The following is a 23,352-nucleotide window of genomic DNA, read 5'->3' on the forward strand; positions in this document are numbered from 1 at the left end:
AGTGGCTTGCAGAATTTCTTGGCTCCTTTCTGCCTTTTGTCCTTGGGAATAGTGCTCTCAATTAACCTTTTGGTTTATTAATGCTCATCATTACCTAAATTGCTTTTTGTCTTTCAGTTATCTCTGCCTCTTCTTGTAGGTGGCATTCATAGGAACTTCTTCCAGGGAGAGAAAAATGAGTAACCCTTTCTTTGCTTTTCCATCTTCTCTTGATTTTAATAAGACATGAAGGCAAAAATCAGACATCTGTTGTTTCTTTCAGCCATTTCCACAGAGACATTAGATAGCATTTCAAGCACTCAGCTGACAAAACAACTCACCTTGTGAGAACACTCGGATTTATTAGATTATTGCATTGCAATGTAGGGAATAATTATTACTTTTTTTTTTTCCTGTGAGAATTCCTCCATTTTTTTACATTAAAGCAGTATTTTTACACAGTTTGATATTTTGTTGTAGATGAGTAATGATATGCTGGGGTATTTGGAATGAGAAGGAAGTTAGTTAAAAAGAATATAATTAAGCCCCAGAATAATCCTCTGACTAGACCCAAGAGATATGGTTAACACACAATTTGCCATCTACTTCAACAAGCTTCAATTTGGAATCAGTACACAAATAAAATGCACTGACAGAATAAGAATATGACATGTACTTCTACTGTGATAGAAATAGAATACAGAATTGACCAGGTTGGAAAAGATTCTTCAAGATCGAGTCCAACCTATCACCCAACACCATCTCATCAACTAAACCATGGCACCAGTCTCTTTTTAAACACTTCCAGTGATAGTGACTCCATCACCTCCCTGGGCAGCACATTCCAATGGCAAATAACTCCTTCTGTGGAGAATTTCTTCCTAACATCCAGCCTAAACTTCCCCTGGTGCAGCTTGAGACTGTGTGTCCTCTTGTTCTGGTGCTGGTTCCTTGGGAGAAGAGACCAACCCCCACCTGGCTACAACCTCCCTTTAGGCAGTTGCAGAAAGCAATAAGGTCTCCCCTGAGCCTCCTCTTCTCCAGGCTAAGCAACCCCAGCTCCCTCAGCCTCTCTTCACAGGGCTGTGCTCCAAACCTCTCCCCTGTTTTGTTGCCCTTCTCTGGACATGCTCCAGCAACTCAACATCTGTCTTGAACTGAGGGGCCCAGAACTGGACACAGGACTCAAGGTGTGGCCTAACCAGTGTTGAGTACAGGGGCAGAATGATTTCCCTGCTCCTGCTGGCCACACTATTCCTGATGCAGGTCAGGATGCCATTGGCCTTCTTGGCCACCTGGGCACACTGCTGGCTCATGTTCAGCCTACTGTCAACCAGTACCCCCAGGTCCCTTTCTGTCTGGCCGCTCTCCAGCCACTCTGTCCCCAGCCTGTAGCACTGCATGGGGCTGTTGAAGCCAATGTGTAGAACCTAGCACTTATTATATACAAAAAGTATATAAATAATATATATGCCTATTCAAGGAATGGAGCAATTATCATTTGGTTAAGATGCAGTGAACCAAGAATCATTTTAAAGACAAGCTAGTTACTGAAAACTAACTTTGGTGTGGCAAACAGGACTTTTACCCTCAGTGTTCACTCTTAGTAGTTCTTGTGTGGTCTGTTTTGTTAGGAAACACACAGTGGAGTGATTTGTTGGTTAAAAACACTCCATGAGAGCCTGGCTGGGTGATCACTGGTAGATGTGCTGCCCCATGAGATCATTCTCTGCTTGCACTGTCTGTGATTCTTGGTTTCAGACTCTTGTGGGAACACACAGCAGCCTCTTACTGTACATGTTAAAAAACCATGTAACACTGAGAAGTTACAGAGCACACTCTGGCTCCAGGCAACCCATGCAGTGAGCCCACTGGCGTGGTCAAAGACTTGGAGGAATGAGTTATTCTGCGTAGGCTTCAGGAGCAGCAAGTCCTCTTAAATGTTAACAAATGCTTTGGGCCAAATTCAGTCCCAGTAAAAATCCATTGTGAACAGTTTCCTTTCTCTCCTGAACAGCCTTTTATGAACTTCTTGGAATTTCTAGTACAAAGTTCATTAGGCAATTTCTTTAACTCTGTTTTTAGTATTGCCAGTAAGAGTGCTCAAGTGAGCTGTAGGAGCTGCCCCATAGTACAGCAGGTCAGTGAAATGAAGAATATTGCAAAGGAAATACTTGGTACCTGGTGATGAATCAGCTGGGCAAGTGAGATAAAATTTGTTTGGTCTTTTTTGATATTGTTTATGGAAGTAAATTTGCTCACTCCTTGGTCTCTTCTGCCTTAATGAAAGACTTCTGGAAACGCTGGTTAACCTGGTGAGAAACCTTATGGCAACTTTGAGCTTTGTCCCTGTCCCTAAATTCTTACAAAGAGCTCAGTCTTCTGATGGCAAGGATTTATAGAGCTCTACAGCATATAACATTGTCATGGGGATTTTTTTTAAATCAGCAAAATACCTGGCATAATTATCTTAGCATAGTAAGTGTGGTCAAGTGGTGTAACGTAATCCAACACCATCTAAAGAATGCATGTGACAGCTTTGTTTTGCAAGAAGGGAATAGAAGGGCTTGTTGGAAAGGAAGCCCAAATACCCTTTAATTCAAGGAACTAGCATCTGACCCTAATTATGTAGTGAAAATGGAGGTAGTACAAGCACCAGAAAATGGACAAACCTGCAACAGGAACAAAAGCATCGACGGCTGTTGAGCTGTATGCAAAGTTCAACTGAGAGAGAGAGACAGAGTGGCTCCAGTTGCACATAAATACTTGATGGAAAGTGTGTTGAGGAAGCAGGGCAATGGGTTATTTCTTATAAGCTGCAAATTTATTTAATATAAGTGAAATGAATTGCCCTTCCTGTAGAAACTAATTATGAAGACAACTTTACAGAAGAGCATCATAAAGATGTAGGCAAAATGAAAGTGGCATTGAATTCAAAAGCTATGCATAATGAATGGACTATTAACATGCCTACGATCAGTACCAAGAGACCTTGACTGTTGCATAGTAACATACCTAAGTTTCTAACTAACTGATTTTATTATAGATTTAGTTGTTTATCAAAGAACAAGGTCTAAAGCAGCACTATGAGCTTCAGGAATACCTTACCAAGCAGTAACTTTCTGTACTTAGTGGCACTTCATTAGATTTCATTGTGTCCTTTCCTTAGATTTCTGCCATGATAAACACCTGTCCACACCAAAATCTGATTACCAAGGAAATCTGAAACCAAGGAAATTAATTTGGGAGCTGTGAGAAAGACTGCCAGCACTTTTGCTGCAGAGCTGCTGCTGGCAGAGCTCCCCTGGACTGTGGTTTCAATGACTTGGGTCACTGATATAACTTTGACAGCAAAAAAGATTTATTACAACTGCTTTAAAGAAGTGATGTGATGTCATAGTCAATGGCTTGTTCTTCCCCTCAAACTGCCCTATGAGGAGAGGCTGAGGGAGCTGGGATTGTTTAGCCTGGAGAAGAGGAGGCTCAGGGGAGACCTCATTGCCCTCTACAACTACCTGAAAGGTGGTTGTAGCCAGGAAGGGGTTGGTCTCTTCTCCCAGGCAACCAGCACCAGAACAAGGGGACACAGTCTCAAGCTGTGCCAGGGGAGGTTTAGACTCGAGGTGAGGAGAAAGTTCTTCACCAAGCGAGTCATTCGTCATTGGAATGTGCTGCCCAGGGAGGTGGTGGAGTCACCGTCCCTGGAGGCGTTCAAGAGGAGATTGGACGTGGCACTTGGTGCCATGGTCTAGTCATGGGATCTGTGTTTATAGGTTATAGGTTGGACTCGATGATCCTTGAGGTCTCTTCCAACCTTAGTTATACTGTGATACTGGACAAAACAGCCCTCAGATACGCTGAACTAACACAAGAATGCAGTTTTTTAAGAAGAAACAGGATGCTCACTTAATCCAAAGAGCTACAGAATAAACCCCAGCAGAACCCTAGAGGAGCACATGCAAGCCTTGATGATGACTGGTGAAGCACAGCCTGCCCAGTCTGACACTGGTGAAAGGTCCCCACCTCAGGAAAGGGATCTGGAGAATAACTCAATTTCTAATTTTCCAAGAGCCAGGCTGGAAGCACAGGAGATCTCATATTTTACTGGTACTGAGTCATTCCTGAGCTATTTGTTAACTACAAATATGTGTCCTTGCATGTGTTGGCAGGTGTTCACATCTCACCAGGTGAAACCTACCACCTGTCTGTGCTTGCAGACAGAGGAAGCACCTATGTCAACCAAATTATGAGGTGAGCATCCATAGAGTACTGTGTACTGCCATGAAGGGTGGGTAGATATAATTTCCCTAGTTATGTTTTGTACTTGTAAATTTAACATGCAGGGTTGCTCATTATGGTATAATTAGAGCATTTAAAAATGCCATACTAAATACTTAATCTTCTGATTTATCCTCCAATCAGTTTGTGCCTTTTGGTGTGTGTGTGTGCAGGTAGACATTTGTCACCCTAGATGGGGATAACTAGCAAAGATCATGCTAGTGTCTCTAATCAAACATTTAAGTTTTTCTAATGAATCTATATTATCTGAGATTGTCCTGTTTAATCATACTTACACTCCAGTTTGAATGTGTTGTTGATTAGTTAGTTGTCATCTCAGAGAAACAAGAAGTGGGTAAATATAAACCCAGATATATTATGCGAGTCATTATTCATCACTGATTGGTTTGATGGAGAAAAAAAAATATACATTACCCCAGCAGATAAGCTGAGGTCTTATTCACTGTGTTAATTATACTCAAAGAGCCATTGCCATTTCATTTTCCTTTTTGAGTTGTTTGTTAGTTGTTTATATGTGCTGTGATTAGTTTAGCCTTCCTTGTTCCACCCTTCCCCTCCCTCAAAATACATCTATTCTGAAAGTGGTGAGCATATGGCTGCAGTCATGCCCTGAGGGTAACCTCAGCCTACAGTCACAGTTGTTTCCACAAGGTAGCTCTCCTCAGCAGGAGGATGATGAATCCTCAAGGGTTAATTTAGGCTTTGTAGGGACTGATGGATGTCAGTGCTTCAGAAGAGAAGGTCCCTCTCTCCCAGCCAGAGAAAGTCCACTGCTCCTTCCTTTGCCATTTGGTGTTAGAAATCATAGACTCAGAATGGTTTGGGTTTGAAGGGACCTTAAAGATGATCTTGTTTCAACACTTATTTTCCCTTGTGGACAGGGACAACTTCTACTAGATGAAGTTTCTCAAAGCCCGATCCAGTTGACTATGTTTTGATGTGGACAGGTGTGATTTTATAAAGATCTCTAGCAAGACTCAAGCCACTCTGATACTGAATACTGCTCTCAGGCAATTTCTGAATGCCTTTTAGTTCTTGTTTGTTATGTTTATGATGATACTGGAAACCTCTGGCCATAAAATGTGCAAGAATGCTTTGCAAATTATGATAAGTAGCAGAAGTTTTTACAAGTAAACAAGTATTTGTATTGTTTCTCTGTATATAGCTGAAACAGATGGGAGGAAACCCTAGTGGAAAGATACAGACGTGTATATATATTAAATAAGGCATCAACAGGTGCAAGTTGGTAAAAAGCTGCCATCACCAAAATGAGCACTTGGAAAAATTCCAAAAGATGAGTAAATACCTTCTGAAGGTTACCAAAACCCAGCAGCAGCAGGAAGAAAAGATGAGCAGTGAAGGTCCCAAAGTACCTTGTGATTAGGAAAGGTCATGTATGGGCAGAAAAGAAATGGCTTCTTTGGGAATGATGTCATTGTTTCAAAAGTACTGAGCACTCTGGCACTGCCCCTCCTGTTCTCTCTGGATAGGAACATAAGACCTACTTTGTTCGTGGATAAGGAGGGGCAGGGTCAGGCTTTTGCAAACCATCTGCCTTATCACCGGCTCTTTCACTGGCATCTTGGCACTGATTCTCCTGGAAATCCCATGGAAGAGGTGACCATATGAGTGCAGTGTGGCCAGGCTGCACGGCATGACAGCTGGCAGCGGTTGAGAGGCAGTACACAGAGATGGGGAAGGAAATGGAAGGACAGCAGCTACATCTTGTTTAAAAGGTAATACCTGGAGCTGCTGCCCTGTGCTACTGATGCTCAGGGATACTGCCCTGGATGCTGTGACTGGATTGTATCCCTTCATTTATTGGTGTCCCACTCCATTTACTTCAGGAACTGTGGAGCTGTGGCTGTATCACATTTCCATGGGTGAGCCTACACAGGCCTGTCCAGGGCTCAGGAATGGGAGATGCAAAGAATAAACCCATCCTGTTGCAAAATGATAACAACAAAGAGGTTTGAACAAATGTGTCTAGTTCCAATAAAGCTTATAAATATAATCATCTGTGAACAACAGAGGGTGAAAACAGAAATAGGGAATGACTAGATCATCCCTTAAAACACTGGGCTCTGCAAACCCTTCCAAGCATCTGACTCATTATTGTGTTGAAAGATTCAGCAGGGATCACCATTCAGCTCTAGTTTTCTCTCCCATCCTTCTTAGAGCTCCTGGGGATATGTATATCTACCTGGAGATATGAAATTGCCCACAAAGAGTTGGAAAGGTGGTAGTTAGTCTTGTTGTGGATGATGGGAAGTGGAGGCAGAGAGAAGGAGGAGTGGTACGTTTGGTCTCAGTTCTGTCAGCCACACAGAAAGGGCAGATCCTCACAGGTCACCTAGATCTGCTAGAAACTTCTGAAGATTTGACCTCCCTCCTTTGTAGCCTGTTCCAGTGCCTCCACTAATGAAACCTTTACTAATACCTAACCTGACTCCTCTCTTACAGTTTAAAGCCTGCACTAGTTCTCCACAGCCCTGAGGAGAGAGACTTGGGGGTGCTGGTGGACAAAAAGCTCAACAGGAGCTCTCAGTGTGCACTTGCAGCCCGCAAAGCCAGACAGATCCTGGGCTGCATCAGGAGAAGTGTGGCCAGCAGGTCGAGGGAGGTGATCCTCCCCCTCTGCTCAGCTCTGGTGAGACCCCACCTGGAGTAATGTGTCCAGTTCTGGAGCCCCTATTACAAGAGGGATGTGGAGGTGCTGGAAGGTGTCCAGAGAAGGGCCACAAGGATGATCAGAGGGCTGGAGCACCTCTCCTATGAGGACAGACTGAAGGAGTTGGGGCTGTTCAGTCTGGAGAAGAGAAGGCTCCCAGGTGACCTAATTGTGGCCTTCCAGTATCTGAAGGGGGCCTACAGGAAGGCTGGGGAAGGACTTCTCAGGATCTCAGGTAGTGATAGGACTAGGGGGAATGGAATGAAGATGGAGGTGGGGAGATTCAGGCTGGATGTGAGGAGGAGGTTCTTCACCATAAGAGTGGTGAGACCCTGGAATGGGTTGTCCAGGGAGGTGGTCGAGGCCCCATCCCTGGGGGTGTTTAAGAGCAGGCTGGATGAGGCTCTGGGCAGCCTGATCTAGTGTGGGGTGTCCCTGCCCATGGCAGGGGGGTTGGAACTAAATGATCCTTGTGGTCCCTTCCAACCCTGAATGAAACTATAAACTATGAAACTATAAACTATAAACTTTGTGATAGTCCTTAACTGGCATGAAGACCTTCATTATTCTCACCCTGGGATTTCCCTACACTTTTCCAAACATGCTTTTTTTTTCCCCTTCTCATAGGCCCAGGTTACATTTATAATTGATGCCTCTCATTGCAGGCTCTCTGCAGACTCTCCCTGACAGGACTGCGTTTCTGTGATGTGTGGCAGTAGGAGCTGACATGCTGTTCTATCTGATGTCTCACCAGAGCCAAGCAGAGCAGGAAGAAACCACAGTGTGTCTTCGGTACTTATTTATGATCTAGTTTTTTGTTGTTATTGTTTCTTTTTGTAGCCACATATTACCTTAATTTACTCAAACTTCCAGAAATACTGTACTTATTTTACTGATGCATTTGTTTATCACTGTTTCTCTGTAGCACAAGAGAGCATTGAGTAGAATGATCCCCACCTTAAATCACTACTCCACTTGGGCAACAGCTGAATTCCAATCCCACTTTCTACAGTGCTTCTGGCTCTCCCCATCATGTCCTCCTTCCATTTTCCTACCAAGTGTCATATTTGATTCTCAAAACTTTGCAGTCTGTGACAAAGCTACTCCTGGTCTTGGAAGAACAGGCACATATGGATAGAACCTACAGATATGTCCAGAGAAGGGCCACGAGGATGATCAGAGGGCTGGGACACCTCTCCTATGAGGACAGACTGAAGGAGTTGGGGCTGTTCAGTCTGCAGAAGAGAAGGCTCCCAGGTGACCTAATTGTGGCCTTCCAGTATCTGAAGGGGGCCTACAAGAAGGCTGGGGAAGGACTTCTCAGGATCTCAGGTGGTGATAGGACTAGGGGGAATGGAATGAAGATGGAGGTGGGGAGATTCAGGCTGGATGTGAGGAGGAGGTTCTTCCCCATGAGAGTGGTGAAGCCCTGGAATGGGTTTTCCAGGGAGGTGGTTGAGGCCCTGTCCCTGGAGGTGTTTAAGACCAGGCTGGATGAGGCTCTGGCCAGGCTGATCTAGTGTGGGGTGTCCCTGCCCATGGCAGGGGGGTTGGAGCTAGATGATCCTTGTGGTCCCTTCCAACCCTGACTGATACTATGATATGGTGAATCTCAATAGGATATGTCTTGTCCAGTAGAAATTGACTCAATCCTTGATTTTCTTTTTCCCCATGCTGATGTATTTGACATATTTTCAGAACTTCAGTCTTAGCTTTACCATTTAACAAAGAAGAAATAGCATTTTTGAAGTGCTGTCACTAGAAGCTGGTGATGTATATTGAGAAGTACAACGTTGTTTTTCTTTGACAAACAATTGCTACCCAGTCCCTGTTTAGACATTGTGGAATCCCGCATTCAATGCTTGTATCACCTGCTCAGACCTTTTATGATCTTAATGGTTTACAGCATCAGTTATAAAATCACAGTGTAGACAATAGTGAACTGAATCCATAATCTAGGGAAACATTTCTGGCCATGTTAAATCCTTAGAGCAGAGGGGGAATCCATCAGCAAATTTAGTAATGCAGTTGTTTTTTCTGTGGTCTGCTTAGAAAAAGAAAAGCAGCACTTGATTAATATCTTTGAGGGCTAAAGTTGCAGTGGCACTCATTCTACTGTTGTGACCAAAAGAGTCTACAATAAGGACCCCCATGTTTTAAATGCTCACTTTTCAAAGTCTTGTAACTTGATGTAGGTCTAAGTGAACAACAGCCATAAGAACAATGATGAAGCTGCAGTACAGAAATGATGGGAGGGAAATCTTTTGACAGAGCCACAACATTTTAATTTGAGTAAATAAAATAATGGAAGAACTGGCTCACTGTCCCTGCTGATATCAAAGAGATTTTATGCTCTGTTCTGGCTGTATACAACAGACAGAACATTGTTGCGAGATGAAGATGTCTGCTGTCTTAGCACAGTGCTGGGATAAGTAACCCTACAATGGCTCTTTCGCAAACCCTGCTATTGCACTGCATGAAAACTATTGGTTTGGAAATGCAGTGATACCAGCATTGGGAGGACAGGCTTGGAATGAGACCTGTGGCTGAAGGGAAGTCAACAGGCTATCCAAGAAAGGATGCTAGAGAAGCAAAACACTGGCAAAAATGCTCTGACTTAAAGTGGGTGCTATTTGAAACTAAGGTCAGCCCAGAACTAGGGACCTAAACAGGAGCTCTGTGTGCCTTCAAACAGAGGCATTTATTAATGTGTGACTTTATCTGCGGCTTTGATGTTCAGCTTCAGGTTACAGACACAGTTTCTAGTTGACTCTTGTCTAGTAGGCTGAAAAGCCCTCAAGTATTGAGGATTTTCTCCTGTGAAATAAGCATAATAATAGCAAACAAACAAAAAGTTTCCCTTTTGCTCAGTTAAAAAGATCAAGGGTTTGAGGCTTCATTGCAAAGCACTCTCACCAAGACTTAGGTAATCTTTCTTCTCTTCTGCTTTCTCTGTAAATGTCTCTGTACCATCTTTAGAACTGGATACAGTTACTTTATTTTGGTCTTGTCAATGTCATAGAAGAAATTTCTTCCCTGCTGTCAGTGTACATCCCATTCTCTTGCTGCATTACCTTACTGGCAGCATGAATGTAATTACTTGCACTTTGCCTCCCACTTCTTCTACAGAGCCTTCATTTTCCAAGATAATTTCCCATTCTTTGATTCTATGACTTCATCTCTAGGAGTATGAATTTATAACTTGCATTTGATAGTTAAATGTGTTTTGTGCTGACTAGTTCAAACTAAGGTGACTAGCTCATGAACTGCCCTGCATGGCCTCCTTTGCCTTACATGTGTGTCACGCTTATGAAACATTGGTATAGCTCACATGGATCTCCTGGCTTCTTTCCAGGATGCTACACGTGTTATTAATTGCCTCTAAGATGCTGCAAAGCACCAGTATGAAGTTTTTGTGTGTTTTAAAGGCTTACTAGGTCAACATGAGAAGACTAGAGGATACAGTCTTGGAAGAAGGAGCAACTCTGTAGTTGAGGTCTTTTTCCTTTCCTTCCCAGGTGTTTCTAACTAATTTTGCCACATCTGTGGCAATGCTGCATTTTCTGACCTGCTCACCACGGTGAACAACAGGTGTGTGCCAAAGAAGGAAGGAAGGAGGTGTATGAGATGTACCATTGCCCATGCAAATCTGAAGGTAGGTGCCACTCAGATGACTGCTACCGAAGCTCAGCAAAAAGGAGAAGCAGAAACTTGCTCTGCAGTGCTGTCAATGTCAGCCTTAGAATCACAGAATGATTTAGGTTGCAAAATAATTTTAGGATCACCTATTAACCTATCACAGCCAACCCTTGGGGCAAGCTGGGTAAGGTAACCCATTCAATAGGGAGATCATCACTAGTTCCCCTCCTTTTTCACACAGGGATCATCAGAGAGAACTGTGTTCCCAGATTAACACAACAGTGTCCCTGGCAAAGCTCATGTTGCTCCAAAGTTATGATTCAGAGGTGGACCCTGGAACTGGCATGCATTTGTTTCCCTTGGATTACCAGAAGCTGTAAAGAAACCATTAAATTCGTCTTTTTTAAAACTCTTTAATCTTTCTGGATATTACAGTACCCTGATGGCAGTTTTATGTCTTCCCACCACTCCTCTGGGCAGTGCACAGATCCTAAGTGGAAAGCTGCCCTATGTAAACTGTGCAAATGAGCTGATTAAAAATGCATGCGGCAACAGCCGTGCTGCGGGACAGCTTCCCCCGGCTCACTGCGGACCCCAGGGGAGACCCCTGCCCACTGTCTGGAAGGAAGGGCGTTCGCGGCCTGACTCTGCCTGCATCAGGGGAGTTGGCACACTGACCATGCCAGGGGGGGTGTGAGGGCATACACCTCCTCTGACCGGTGTTTCGCTGATGGTTTTTTTTCTCCCGCTACCCTTTCGTTAGCAACCAAACACAGCCCCCTGAGGCGCTGCCCGGCCCGAGGAGCGGGCCGGGGGTGGTGACAGGAGTCCCGAGCCCGAGTGTAGGCGGGCGGTGTGCGAGCCTGGCACCGGGTGCCTGCCCGCGGGCTGAGGTGCCGCCGTGCCCGCACCCTCGCACATGCTCACTGGGGCGCCGCGGGAGTCTGGGCATGTGCAGAGCGGGCCGGGCCGGGCCGTTCGCCGCGCCCGCCGCGCCCCGGGGCTCCGGCCGCCGCCGCCCGCCCGCTGCCAGGTAAAGCAGCGCTAGGTGAGGCGAGGCGGAGCAGGGCTAAGCGGGGCAGCCGCTGGCCGGCGGTGGCAGGGCAGAATGAACAGCTCCGACGAGGAGAAGCAGCTGGAGCTCCTCGCCAGCCTGAAGGACCAAGGTAGGGGCGGGCGGTGCCGGTGCCGGCGCCGTCGCCTCCGGCGCTGGAAAGAGCGGTTTCCCCTCTGCCATTGCCGCTGGGGGCCCGGGCGAGGCCGGCGGGAGCGCGGCCGCCGCGGGGCGGCGTGAGGCGAGGGCTCGGCGCCCGGCGCCCCAGGGGGACGGGGCGCGGCAAGGCAAGGCGGGCGCGGCCTGCGGGGGGTGGCTGCTGCGGCGGCCTGGGCGTCCCCCGGCCCGGCGACCGGCCCCGCGCTCGTTCGCAGGCCCCTTCCTCTGTCCAGGCAGAGACGACATAATAATAATAAAAACAATAAAGAAAAGGTGCTTTAATAAAATAAACGGGGTAGCGACACGTTTTGGCTGTATCCCTTGCCGGTGCCTGTCCCAGCAATCTCACCTCGCCGCAGGTGAGCGGGGTGAGAGCATGGGCGTCGTGGTGGCCGATGGTGGGCTGGGGCGAGGGCAGGAGGCTGCGGCGCTACAGCACATGGGTTGTCGCTGCTGTCAACCTGGACCTTCCCGCCCGCCACTGGGTTTAGCCTGCAGGCTGGTAACGGGTGCAGGGCTCACGACTGGCAACGAGCCTAGCGAGTCTGGATGTCTGGCCGGCCCCAGGGGTGAAAGTCCATCTGCCTCACTGTCTGTGTGGAGTCGAGCTCCACGTGGAGTACCTGGCTGTGCCTAAGCTGGCATCGTGTCCCGTCTCCTGCCCCGTGTTCAGGATCCCATACTAACCCAACCCATCAGAAACCCTCCACCCCCACTCCCCATCTGTGCAAACTTCCCGCTGATAACTTGGGGCTCACCCTGATAAGCCCTAAGTTTCTGTAGAGCCTTTGAATTGCTAGTATAAGTGAAAGCACTTGTCCTGGGCTGGTTTGGTTCCATGTGTGAGTCACTCTCGGTGCTTTTGTAAGAAAGTTCAGCACTTCAGCTTTGTGGGTGCTCAGCTGCCTGAGTGTGTATTTTGGCTCAGAAACAGCATTTCATCTATTGCAAGAAGGAAAACGAAAAGAGTTTGGATGCTCAAAAGGCAGCCCATTTTTTCATGTCCTTGGTCAGGCTGTCCCCCAGCCAGGTAGGTCCAGCAGAGCTTCTACCTTGGTTAACCAGGTAGGCAACACTTAACCAACATTACCAGACCTTTGAATTATGGATATCTGCTCATGAGCATGCATCAGGTGCCTGGCGTGCCAGCTGTTTCATAGCTCCATGCAGTAGGTGTAGAGTGCCAATGCTGTTAATTAACAGCTGGTAATTTCCACAGTTGCGTTTGCCTAGCCTGGGAGGAGCTCCTTAGAAAGGGAACCTTGGACAAAGTTGTGTAAGAGCATGAAATTAACAAGGTTGTGATCAGCACCCCCTTTTCTATCATTCATTCTAACCATAAATACACTCCATCACCTTTGATTTTCTTAACCAAGCTTCAGCTGGACATTTATGAGTTAGTTATGACCTATTTTGGCACTTATTTTTTTGGTTGTTTCTGTACATTCATGACTACCTGCTATGCTGGATAGATTCTGACTTAGAGGGATTTCATTTGGTGTAAAATTCATGATACTCTTATAGCTGTGTATATTGATAGTATAGGACCATAAAGTGAGGCTAAAACGATGGGGTTTGCTGACTGACTGCTTCCCTTCAGGACTGTTGGCTCCATAGGAGTTGTTGGTACCAAAAGGACAGTTGCTACAATGTCAATTATCAGTTGCAAAAAAAGGGATGGATTTAGGTTATTCTTTAGACAGTTCCTAGCCTCTTGAAAGTGGTAAGACTGGGACTTCAGGTATTTGAAATTCTTCTGTTCCAGTGGGCTGAGAATCCTTTAGTATCTCATGAAATTTTACAGGACTGCAGGAATTAATTCAAGGGAAAGTTACTGTAACTTGAGGACTGACTGATCCAAGATCCACTTAATTTGTTGAAATAGAAGCTGTACTAGCAGACCCTATCCCATTGTTCTTGGTGGACATTTGTCCCCACAACAACATACTGATATTCGTCCCCACAATAACATACTAAGTAATAATGGTTTTGTCATTATAGGACTGGCAAGAAAGCTTTTTTTTATGGGTGAAAAGTTACCCAGTGGAAAACTTCTGAAAATAGAATAGAATAACCAGGTTGGAAAAGACCTTCAAGATCACTGAGTCCAACCTATCACCCAACACCATCTAATCAACTAAACCATGGCACCAAGTGCCCCATCCAGTCTCTTTTTAAACACCTCCAGTGATGGTGACTCCACCACCTCCCTGGGCAGCACATCCCAATGGCCGTTCTTTCTGTGAAGAATTTCCTCACCTCCAGCCTGAACCTCCCCTGGCACAACTTGAGACTGTGTCCTCTTGTTCTGGTGTTGGTTGCCTGGGAGAAAAGACCAACCCCCACCTGGCTATAACCTCCCTTCAGGTAGTTGTATACAGCAATAAGGTCTCCCCTGAGCCTCCCCTTCTCCAGGCTAAGCCACCCCAGCTCCCTCAGCCTCTCCTCAGAGGGCTGTGCTCCAAACACGTTCTATCAACTCAACATCTGTCTTGAACTGAGGGGCCCAGAACTGAACGCAGGACTCGAGGTGTAGCCTAACCAGTGCTGAGTACGGGGGCAGAATGACTTCCCCTGCTCCTACTGGCCCTACTGTTCCTGATGCAGGCCAGGATGCCATTGGCCTTCTTGGCTACTCTTCAATATGCTGTTTTGCAGCTAAAACAGTGCAAAATTACGGTAGCACACTGCAGTTCAGTTATGTTACGTGACAAAGAGTCCAAGTGATGAAAGTGTAATGAGATGCATAAAGTTATCCTAATAGTATTGACCTAAATATTACTCCTGTAGGTAAGTAAATTTGCTTCCTCTTTACAGACTGTAAGTTTGAATCTGCAGTTTGCTCTCCATTCTTATTGACCAGAAGGCTTATTTGAGGGACTAACAACTCTCCTGAAGCAATTTTAGAATGCTTTGTTAAATAGAAGCAGCCTGGAAGGAGGAAAAAAAGATTCCCTTTACTGCTTCCAGATGTAGAGAAACAGTATTGCTTTGGAAGTAAATGCAGCTAATGGAAGGATCTGCTGTCTGAATATTTGGAGTAATGCATGTACATGCTTTTCAGGAGTCCTGTCCTTAACTGCACTCAAAAGTGCTTCTAGCTTCAGGCCATAATGTTATGGTCTGTAGTCAGATTTCTGCAAAACATGCTTTGATTTGAAGGGATCTCAGAGAACACTTATTCAGTAGCACTTGTTTGGTTTCTCTTTCACAATGCTTTTTTCCAGTCTTGAGAAGCTTTCCTGACACCAAGTAACTAAACTAAAAAGTGATGTGGAAGGTAGAGGGGAAGGCAAATAGCAGCCTGTGCAGTACCTGGCTGATGGCTGTCACATTTCAACTGCTGCTCATACTTCTCCTAAACAAGGTCAGCAGATTGAACCAGAGGCAGGTGTTTTGTAGCTGTCTGCTCAGTGGCGGCTGTGGCGCTGACTCCTGTCGGGACGAATTCACTTGGCTGTTTGACAGAGCTCTGAGCAGGGAGAAGGACACTGAAGCTGTCTGTGTGCAAGATATGCTTATCTTTCACCCATGCTGAATTTTCCAAGTCCTGTGTGTTAGACTCAGATATCTGATACTGATTATTCTTCAGTGTGCTTCATTACCAAGTTTAAGGTGAGCATCATGAAGCAACATGATCTCTATGTTGATGGTATTTAGGACTTAAAAGTATTGTTGGGGTTTTAATCCCCTGAGTAGCTTTCTGAGCTGGCTTGGTTAGATGAAGCAGGTCTGCCACGAATATTTGTATTACCTAACTGTGCTCTAGGAGGTGTTTCTAGCAATGCACGTTTTGGTTCTGCTGGTCCTTATAATTCTTGTAGGCAAGACTTGAAACAAAATCTTCTGTTGTTAATGGTTGGCTGTAGAACCTGAGGAATGGTAGCAAGCTAACAAGTGGTTGGTTACCTGGCTGGAAGATTGTCTTGTTTGGTTTTATTTGCACTGCTGGCACTTTGCCATTAAAGACAAAGTTGTCTTCCATTGCGGTCACTTCTTTGTTGAGTGGGAAACAGGACTCAGCAACTACAACATCTGGAGTTATAACCTAGGTAAAATTACCCTTCAGCTGCCACTGCTGACAGTTGTATTTCTGGTTACTTTGCTAAATAAATTACAGTGGTTAAGAACTGTTCTTAACTATACATCTACTGAACATGTTTATACTGCCTGTATTTTCTTCATCAGGTTTAAAGGGCTTACCTTGCTCTTTTTAGTAAGAAGACTAGGAAAAGTCTCACCACTTCACTCTGTGAAAATGAAAGTGTCTTTTCTGTTGTTCCTTATGAATTAGAGACATTACATACTGTTGCCCTTACGACCTTGTTTTACTAGTAAGTACCTTTTAGCCATAATAAGTACCTAATATATGAAGCATCTACTTTAGTTAATGCATATTTTCTGTTGGCAAATCCAGGTTTGGGATTTTACAACTGAAAATTCGGAAGACTAATGTATAATTAAAGGAGCTTCTGTATATGAAGTTACCAGCTTAATTTAATGCAGATAAAGTACATTGATATATGCTTACAGGACAGTCTCTTCTGGCCAGCTGAGCTGAGGAGCGAGTAACTGGTGGATGAGCAAGGTCACATTATGAATAGAATAGAATAGACCAGGTTGGAAGAGACCTTCAAGATCATAGTGTCCAACCTATCAACCAATCCAACCCACCTAAACAACTAAACCATGTCACCAAGCACCCCGTCAAGTCTCCTCCTGAACACCTCCAATGATGGTGACTCCACCACCTCCTTGGGCAGCCCATTCCAATGGGCAATCACTCTCTCTGTATAGAACTTCTTCCTAACATCCAGCCTAAACCTCCCCTGGTGCAGCCTGAGACTGTGTCCTCTTGTTCTGATAGTGGCTGCCGGGGAGAAGAGACCAACATCCACCTGTCTACAACCTTCCTTCAGGTAGTTGTAGAGAGCAATGACGGAGTATACTGTGTTCATTCATGTTGGCGATTTTGTGGCATGACTTTTTCCACAGTAAGAGTAGGGTGAATTGGCAATATATCTTGGGCAGCCCAAAGTATTCTGTGCATTTCACCTTTTTCTAGCTTATTCCCCCCCCCCACCCCACCCCCCCCCCTTAGTCTTAAAATTAACTTACAGTGTTGCTCTTGGGCTGTATAAATACAGAATTAACCAGGTTGGAAAAGACCTTCGAGATCATTGAGTCCAACCTATCACCCAACACCATCTAATCAACTAAACCATGGCACTAAGTGCCTCATCCAGTCTCTTCTTAAACACTTCCAGTGATGGTGACTCCACCACCTCCCCAGGCAGCCCATTCCAATGGCCAATCACTCTTCCTGTGAAGAATTTCTACCTAACATCCAGCCTAAAGGTGGCTTGAAGCAAAAAGATGTGATTTGGATCCTGATAAATTGTTTCTAAAATACTGCTGATGATCAGAAATAATTCTGTTAAGCATAAATTTAAGTTAACATTGGACAGGGAGTCTCCAGTAAGTATTTGTTACAGTTCTTCAGTATTCCCTGGAGGATAATGACCTACAGCATAGCCATTTTACTATTGATAGATACAACCATAGAATCATTCAGGTTGGAAAAGACCTCTGAGATCAAGTCCAACTGTCAATACTACCATGACCACTAAACCATGTTTTGTCAGTATGCTACAATGCTGCTTCTTTGAGTGAATGGTGTATGGCTCTGGAATTTCAGTGGCACCTTCAGCAAAGCATCTTCACTTGTGTGTTTCATTCACCCCTGATTTATTGGAAAGAGATATCTTTATTCCAGAGTAAATTATCTATCTATCTATCTATCTTATCTATCTATCTATCTCATAATCTGAATTAATTGAGGTGAGCTGTAAGAAGTCCTGAGGTGCTCAGGTGCCAGGGGAGGTTTAGGCTGGATGTTAGGAAGAAGTTCTTCCCAGAAAGAGAGATTGGCCATTGGAATGTGCTGCCCAGGGAGGTGGAGGAATCATCATCACTCGAGGTGTTTAGGAAGAGACTGGATGAGGTACTTGGTGCCATGGTTTAGTTGATGAGATGGTGTTGGGTGATAGGTTGGACTTGATGATCTTGAAGGTGTTTTCCAACCTGGTTCGGTTCGGTTCGGTTCTATTCTATTCTATTCTATTCTATTCTATTCTATTCTATTCTATTCTATTCTATTCTATTCTATTCTATTCTATTCTATTCTATTCTATTCTATTCTATTCTATTCTATTCTACCTTTATAGGTTAAGGACAAAAAATGTCCTATCTCTCAGAGCAGGTTTAGAGAAGTCCTTATACAACAGGATTTATTGCTTGTCAATCTATTAGTGAGTGATAATTTAGAATAGAATTTAGAATAAACCAGGTTGGAAGAGACCTTCACGATCATGTCCAACCCATCAACCAATCCGACCCACCTAAACAACTAAGCCATGGCCCCAAGCATCCCATCAAGTCTCCTCCAAACCTCCAATGATGGTAACTCCACCACCTTCCCGTCAATGGTATCTCTTAATCTACCAAAGAGGGTTTTGAGACTATATGGGATTTGGAATGTCAAGCATTTTGCCTAGTGCTGCTGGTATTAATTGTTCTAGGATAGTTTTAAAGCAAAGATCATTGTCACCTTATGCTAGTTAATTGCTTCAGTTAAGGTTGTGGAGACTCTTGAATTATTGTTTTTTTTAAGGTGGCCTCAAAACTTCTTTGTACGTCAGTCACTTGAAAAATTCCATCTCAAAACTTCCCAATAGTCCCCCTCAGTGTGGGGGAAAAAGAAGAAAAATGGTTGGCCTTTGCAGAGAATCTGATACACTGCAGAGAGTGGGTGTAGTAATTTTTTTAAATGATTATTTCTGTTTTCAGGCCTGACAAGGCAGTTTCTTCCTTAGCTGTAGTCTTTAATAAATCCATCCCCCAAAATCTGAATGACGGGAGCATCGTGCAGAGGTTGCCATCCAGTGATGAGCAAGCTTGTTTTAAGATACCAGATTCTTACTGTGCATTAGCAGCGGTCAGTAGCTTTGCAACAACAATAAGGGGGTGGGCATGGTCAAAAGGCACTGAAGAAACTTGCTGTGTGAGTGTGTCGTGAAGTAGCTGATGATTTGGGGTTTGCATTCTTTGATGAGCGTGCCACGGATTAGAGTCTGTGGTGAAAAAGGAAAGAGCTATCCTGAACATAGAATCATAGAATGGCTCAGGTTGGGAGGGACCTCAGAGATCATCTGCTCCAACCTCCCTGCCATGGGCAGGGATGACTCTCATTGCAGAATCACAGAACTAGCCAGGTTGTGAAAGACTTGAAATCGCCAAGTCCAACCTATCACCCAAGACCACCTAATCAGCTAAACCATGGCACTAAGTGCCACATCCAGACTTATCTCAAACACTTCAGGGATGGTGACTCCACCACTTCCCTGGGCAGCCCATTCCAATGGCCAATCACAACTAGACTCCTCTGCTGAAGGCCTCATCAATCCTGGCCTTAAACACCCCCAGAGAGGAGGCATCCACAACCTCCCTGGGCAGCCTATTCCAGAGTCTCACCACCCTCATACTGAAGAGCCTATTCCTAAGATCCAGTCTAATGCAGCTTAATTCTGAGTCTCACACAGGTGAGTCCTTACTGGGAATTGCTGGAGTCCTGTGTACTTAAGTTTGTATCCTTGTTTTGGGTAACTTGTTGTATCCAAGCCTTAAGGGCTGATGATTCAGAGTTCTCTCTTCACAGAGCAGGTGAGGGGAGCTGTCAAGGGTGGGGTAAATCTGTATCTCTTCCAGTCATTTATAAAGTATGGAATAGCTAGTATGAGTTTACCTTAGTGGTAAGCAAACATTACTGGTTTTCAAGCACGAAGAAGTGTGAATTGTATCTGTTGATGCAGGTTGGTATTGTTTTTCTTGCACCTGGATGCTAGCCATCTCTTGTTTTCTTAAAGGCAACAGGGAAAGAAATGGTTTAGAAGTGGGTCAGTGAGGCAGAGATTTTGCAGTCATGTACAAGAAACATTATTTCACTTGAGGTGCTCTTTCTTGGAGCAACTGCGTTGGTGTCACCCTGTTTTCTGCTTCTGAGTATGAGGGGTGGATAGGGCTAGTTAGGGAGAAGTGGGGACAAAGTAAAGGTGTGGATGGGAGACCCTGGGTTTACTTCTGTGGGGGTGCAGGGCACCTAGTTTTATTTGTGTCATGCTATACCTCTTTACTTGGATGAGCAGGGCTGAGCATGTTTTCCAGCTGTTTAAATGATCATATTTCCTGTGAGTGTGCATATGGATTGTGACTTTGGTTTCAGTGATTTTATTTTACTTTCTTGGAGAGCCCTGGAAAATTTTGAAACACCTGTTGTTCATAGCAGAGCTGAGATTATGGCTAAAAGAGTTCTAGCATTCCTCCACTTCCCTTTATGGTTAATAGAGTCAGCAAGGTCTTGCCATTTCCCCAGTGCTGGTTAGAGCATAGAAGGACCACAGTTCTGTGTTTAGACTTGCTAGTTCAGGAGCTAATATTGCTGTTGTGTCCTGCATCTCTGAAATGAAGTGATCTTGGAGAAAAGAGGAATTAGGATAACTTGAGTACATATGGAGTACTTCTGTGCTGCTGCTGCAAGCAGTTACCCTGTTGAGGGCAAGCAGAACAGTGGACCTAGCTTTCAGGATTGAATCGAATTAGCTGTATTTCAACAGCTTTTGAAACACTGGGGAGGGTGGAGAAGAGGGATGTCACAACAGTGTAAAGTATAACTTTATTTGTAAGAGCTTCTCATTTGAAAAGCTCTAACTATCATAGTATCATTCAGGGTTGGAAGGGACCACAAGGATCATCTAGTTCCAACCTCCCTGCCATGGGCAGGGACACCCCACACTAGATCAGGCTGGCCAGAGCCTCATCCAGCCTGGGCTTAAACACCTCCAGGGACAGGGCCCCAACCACCTCCCTGGACAACCCATTCCAGGGCTTCACCACTCTCATGGGGAAGAACTTCCTCCTCACATCTATCCTGAATCTCCCCACCTCCAGCTTCATTCCATTCCCCCTAGTCCTATCACTACCTGAGATCCTGAGAAGTCCTTCCCCAGCCTTCCTGTAGGCCCCCTTCAGATACTCGAAGGCCACAATTAGGTCACCTCAGAGCCTTCTCTTCTGCAGACTGAACAGCCCCAACTCCTTCAGTCTGTCCTCATAGGAGAGGTGCTCCAGCCCTCTGATCATCCTTGTGGCCCTTCTCTGGACACCTTCCAGCACCTCCACATCCTTCTTGCAATAGGGGCTCCAGAACTGGATGCAGTACTCCAGGTGAGGTCTCACCAGAGCTGAGCAGAGGGGGAGGATCACCTCCCTCGACCTGCTGGCCACACTTCTCCTGATGCAGCCCAGGATCTGATTGGCTTTGCGGGCTGCAAGTGCACATTGAGAGCTCATGTTGAGCTTTTTGTCCACCAGCACCCCCAAGTCTCTCTCCTCAGGGCTGCTTTCCAGCCAGTCACTGCCCAGCCTGGATTTGTGCCTGGGATTGCCTCGACCCAGATGCAGGACCCTGCACTTGCTCTTGTTGAAGCTCATGAGTTTGGCTTGTGCCCACCTCTCCAGCCTGTCAAGGTCCCTCTGGATGGCCTCCCTTCCCTCCAGCATGTCTGCTGCACCACACAGCTTGGTGTCATCAGCAAACTTGCTGAGGGTGCACTCAATGCCACTGTCCATGGCACCCACAAAGATGTTGAACAAGACAGGTCCCAGGACTGATCCCTGAGGGACTCCACTTGTCCCTGGCCTCCTCTGGGACATGGAGCCATTGACAGCCACTCTTTGGGTGCAGCCATCAAGCCAGTTCCTTATCCATCTAGTGGTCACCTATCAAACCCATGTGTCACCAGTTTGGAGACCAGGATGTGGTGCGGGACAGTGTCGAAGGCTTTGCTCAGGTCCAGGTAAATGACATCAGTTGCTCGCCCCTCATCTATTAATTTTGTCACCTGCTCATAGAAGGCAACCATCTAAGGCTAGAAAGGCTGATGGCTAATCTACCAAGCTCTGCATGTTCATGTTTTCTGATACGTCATAAAATGTGTCAAGATGAAATTCCAGCATCTCTGCTGTCATCAGCTGAAAACTCTGTATTCATACCCTTTAACCACTTCTAATGAAGTTGGCTTGAAATAAAACCTGTATGCTAAGGTAGATCTCTTAGGTACAAGAAAAATCTGGGAAGATGCTGAGGGACTGGAATAAGATGCATAGCCATGTCTCATTTTATTCTTGCAATGTGCATCACAAAGGCTGAAGAGTGTTCTTTATAGCAGGGTTTGTTTCTCTAAAGATCAGAGGTGTATTCAACTTCTTTCTAGTGGCAATAAAATTTCTATGCTCTCAAAGGCCAAACAGCCCACTGGGCCATGCTGAAGGAACAGTAGATTTGGGAAGTGGCAACGGTGGCATATCCCTAAGGTATGAGAAGGGCGCATAAAAACACACCATAAGCTGAAATTTATTTGCTACCTGATCTATTGCTTCTGGGTATTATTTACTGCTTTGAAACAATGGACCTCCAGCATACTGGAGGCTGACAGGAGGATGAATATGAGTCAGCAGTGTACTCAGGTAGCCAAGAGGGCCAGCAGCATCCTGGCCTGTATTAGAAATAACATGGCCAGCAGGAGCAAGGAGGTGATTGTCCCTCTGTATTGAGCATTGGTGAGGCTGCACCTTGAATGCTGTGTTCAGTTTTGGGCACTGCAATACAGGAGGGACATCAGGACATTGGAGCAGGGATAGAAAAGGGCGACTATGCTGGTGAAGGGCCTGGGGAGCAGTGCCTGCAAGGACAGACTGAGGGAGCTGGGGCTGTTTAGCCTGCAGAGGAGAAGACTGAGGGGATACCTTATTGTTCTCTACAACTCCCTGAAAGGAGGTTGTAGAGAGGTAGGCACTGGTCTTTTCTCACAAGTAGCTGATGATAGAACAAGAGGGAATGGCCTGAAGCTGCACAAGGGGAGGTTCAGGCTGCATGGTAGGAAAAAAATGTTCACAGAAAGGGTTGTCAGGCACTGGAATGGGCTGCCCAGGGAGGTGGTTGAGTTGCCATCCCTGGACGTGTTTAAAAGCCATCTAGATCTGGTGCTTGGGGACATGGTGTAATGACAGACTTGGTGGAGTGGCAAAATGGCTGGGCTGGATGATCTCGGAGCTCCTTTCTGGCCTGGATGATTCTGTGATTCTGATCCTTTCCCTGCTGATCCCTGCAGATCCCTGCAGCCGAGTTCTTGTGTGATCTTGGGTAAATCATGCCTTTTTCACCTGTCTCTGCAGTGGAGAAACAAGAAAGGTCTCTTAGGACTCCTGTTGGAAGGAAATGTTAATAAATAAATAAGTAAATACTCTGGAGGTACATAAGTGTGACAGTATTGCTTTAACCATGCTTTCTAACATTGATCTGTAACCTGAGCCAGTGTGGGTTTAAAATGGTGACTGCAAGCCAGTACATTTCACATTGTAATTTTTCAACTCAGTCAACAGGGTTGTTTAACTCTCCATTGATCAAAAATTGATTGTTTGGGGAGCCACCATC

At 45.4% G+C, this 23,352-nt stretch overlaps 1 protein-coding gene and 1 long non-coding RNA gene across 2 annotated transcripts in view; both read left to right on the plus strand.

Moving 5' to 3' along the window:
- The first annotated feature begins 7,627 nt into the window (after positions 1–7,627).
- On the plus strand, positions 7,628–10,964 carry LOC137441594 (uncharacterized). The gene is made up of 3 exons (XR_010987442.1): positions 7,628–7,741; positions 10,468–10,604; positions 10,830–10,964. It is a non-coding gene; the product is annotated as an uncharacterized lncRNA (long non-coding RNA).
- Positions 10,965–11,552: 588 nt separating this feature from the next.
- The window catches only part of SHTN1 (shootin 1), an 82,103-nt gene continuing 70,303 nt past the window's right edge, over positions 11,553–23,352 (plus strand). The window contains exon 1 of the mRNA XM_068139285.1: positions 11,553–11,754. Within this exon, the coding sequence (XP_067995386.1) occupies positions 11,697–11,754 (58 nt within the window). The 5' untranslated portion in view covers positions 11,553–11,696. The remainder of the gene's footprint in view (positions 11,755–23,352) is intronic.

This window comes from Melanerpes formicivorus, unplaced genomic scaffold, assembly GCF_026170545.1.
Source record: "Melanerpes formicivorus ecotype bairdi unplaced genomic scaffold, bMelFor1.0.p_v2 SCAF_6, whole genome shotgun sequence".
NCBI lineage: Eukaryota > Metazoa > Chordata > Aves > Piciformes > Picidae > Melanerpes > Melanerpes formicivorus.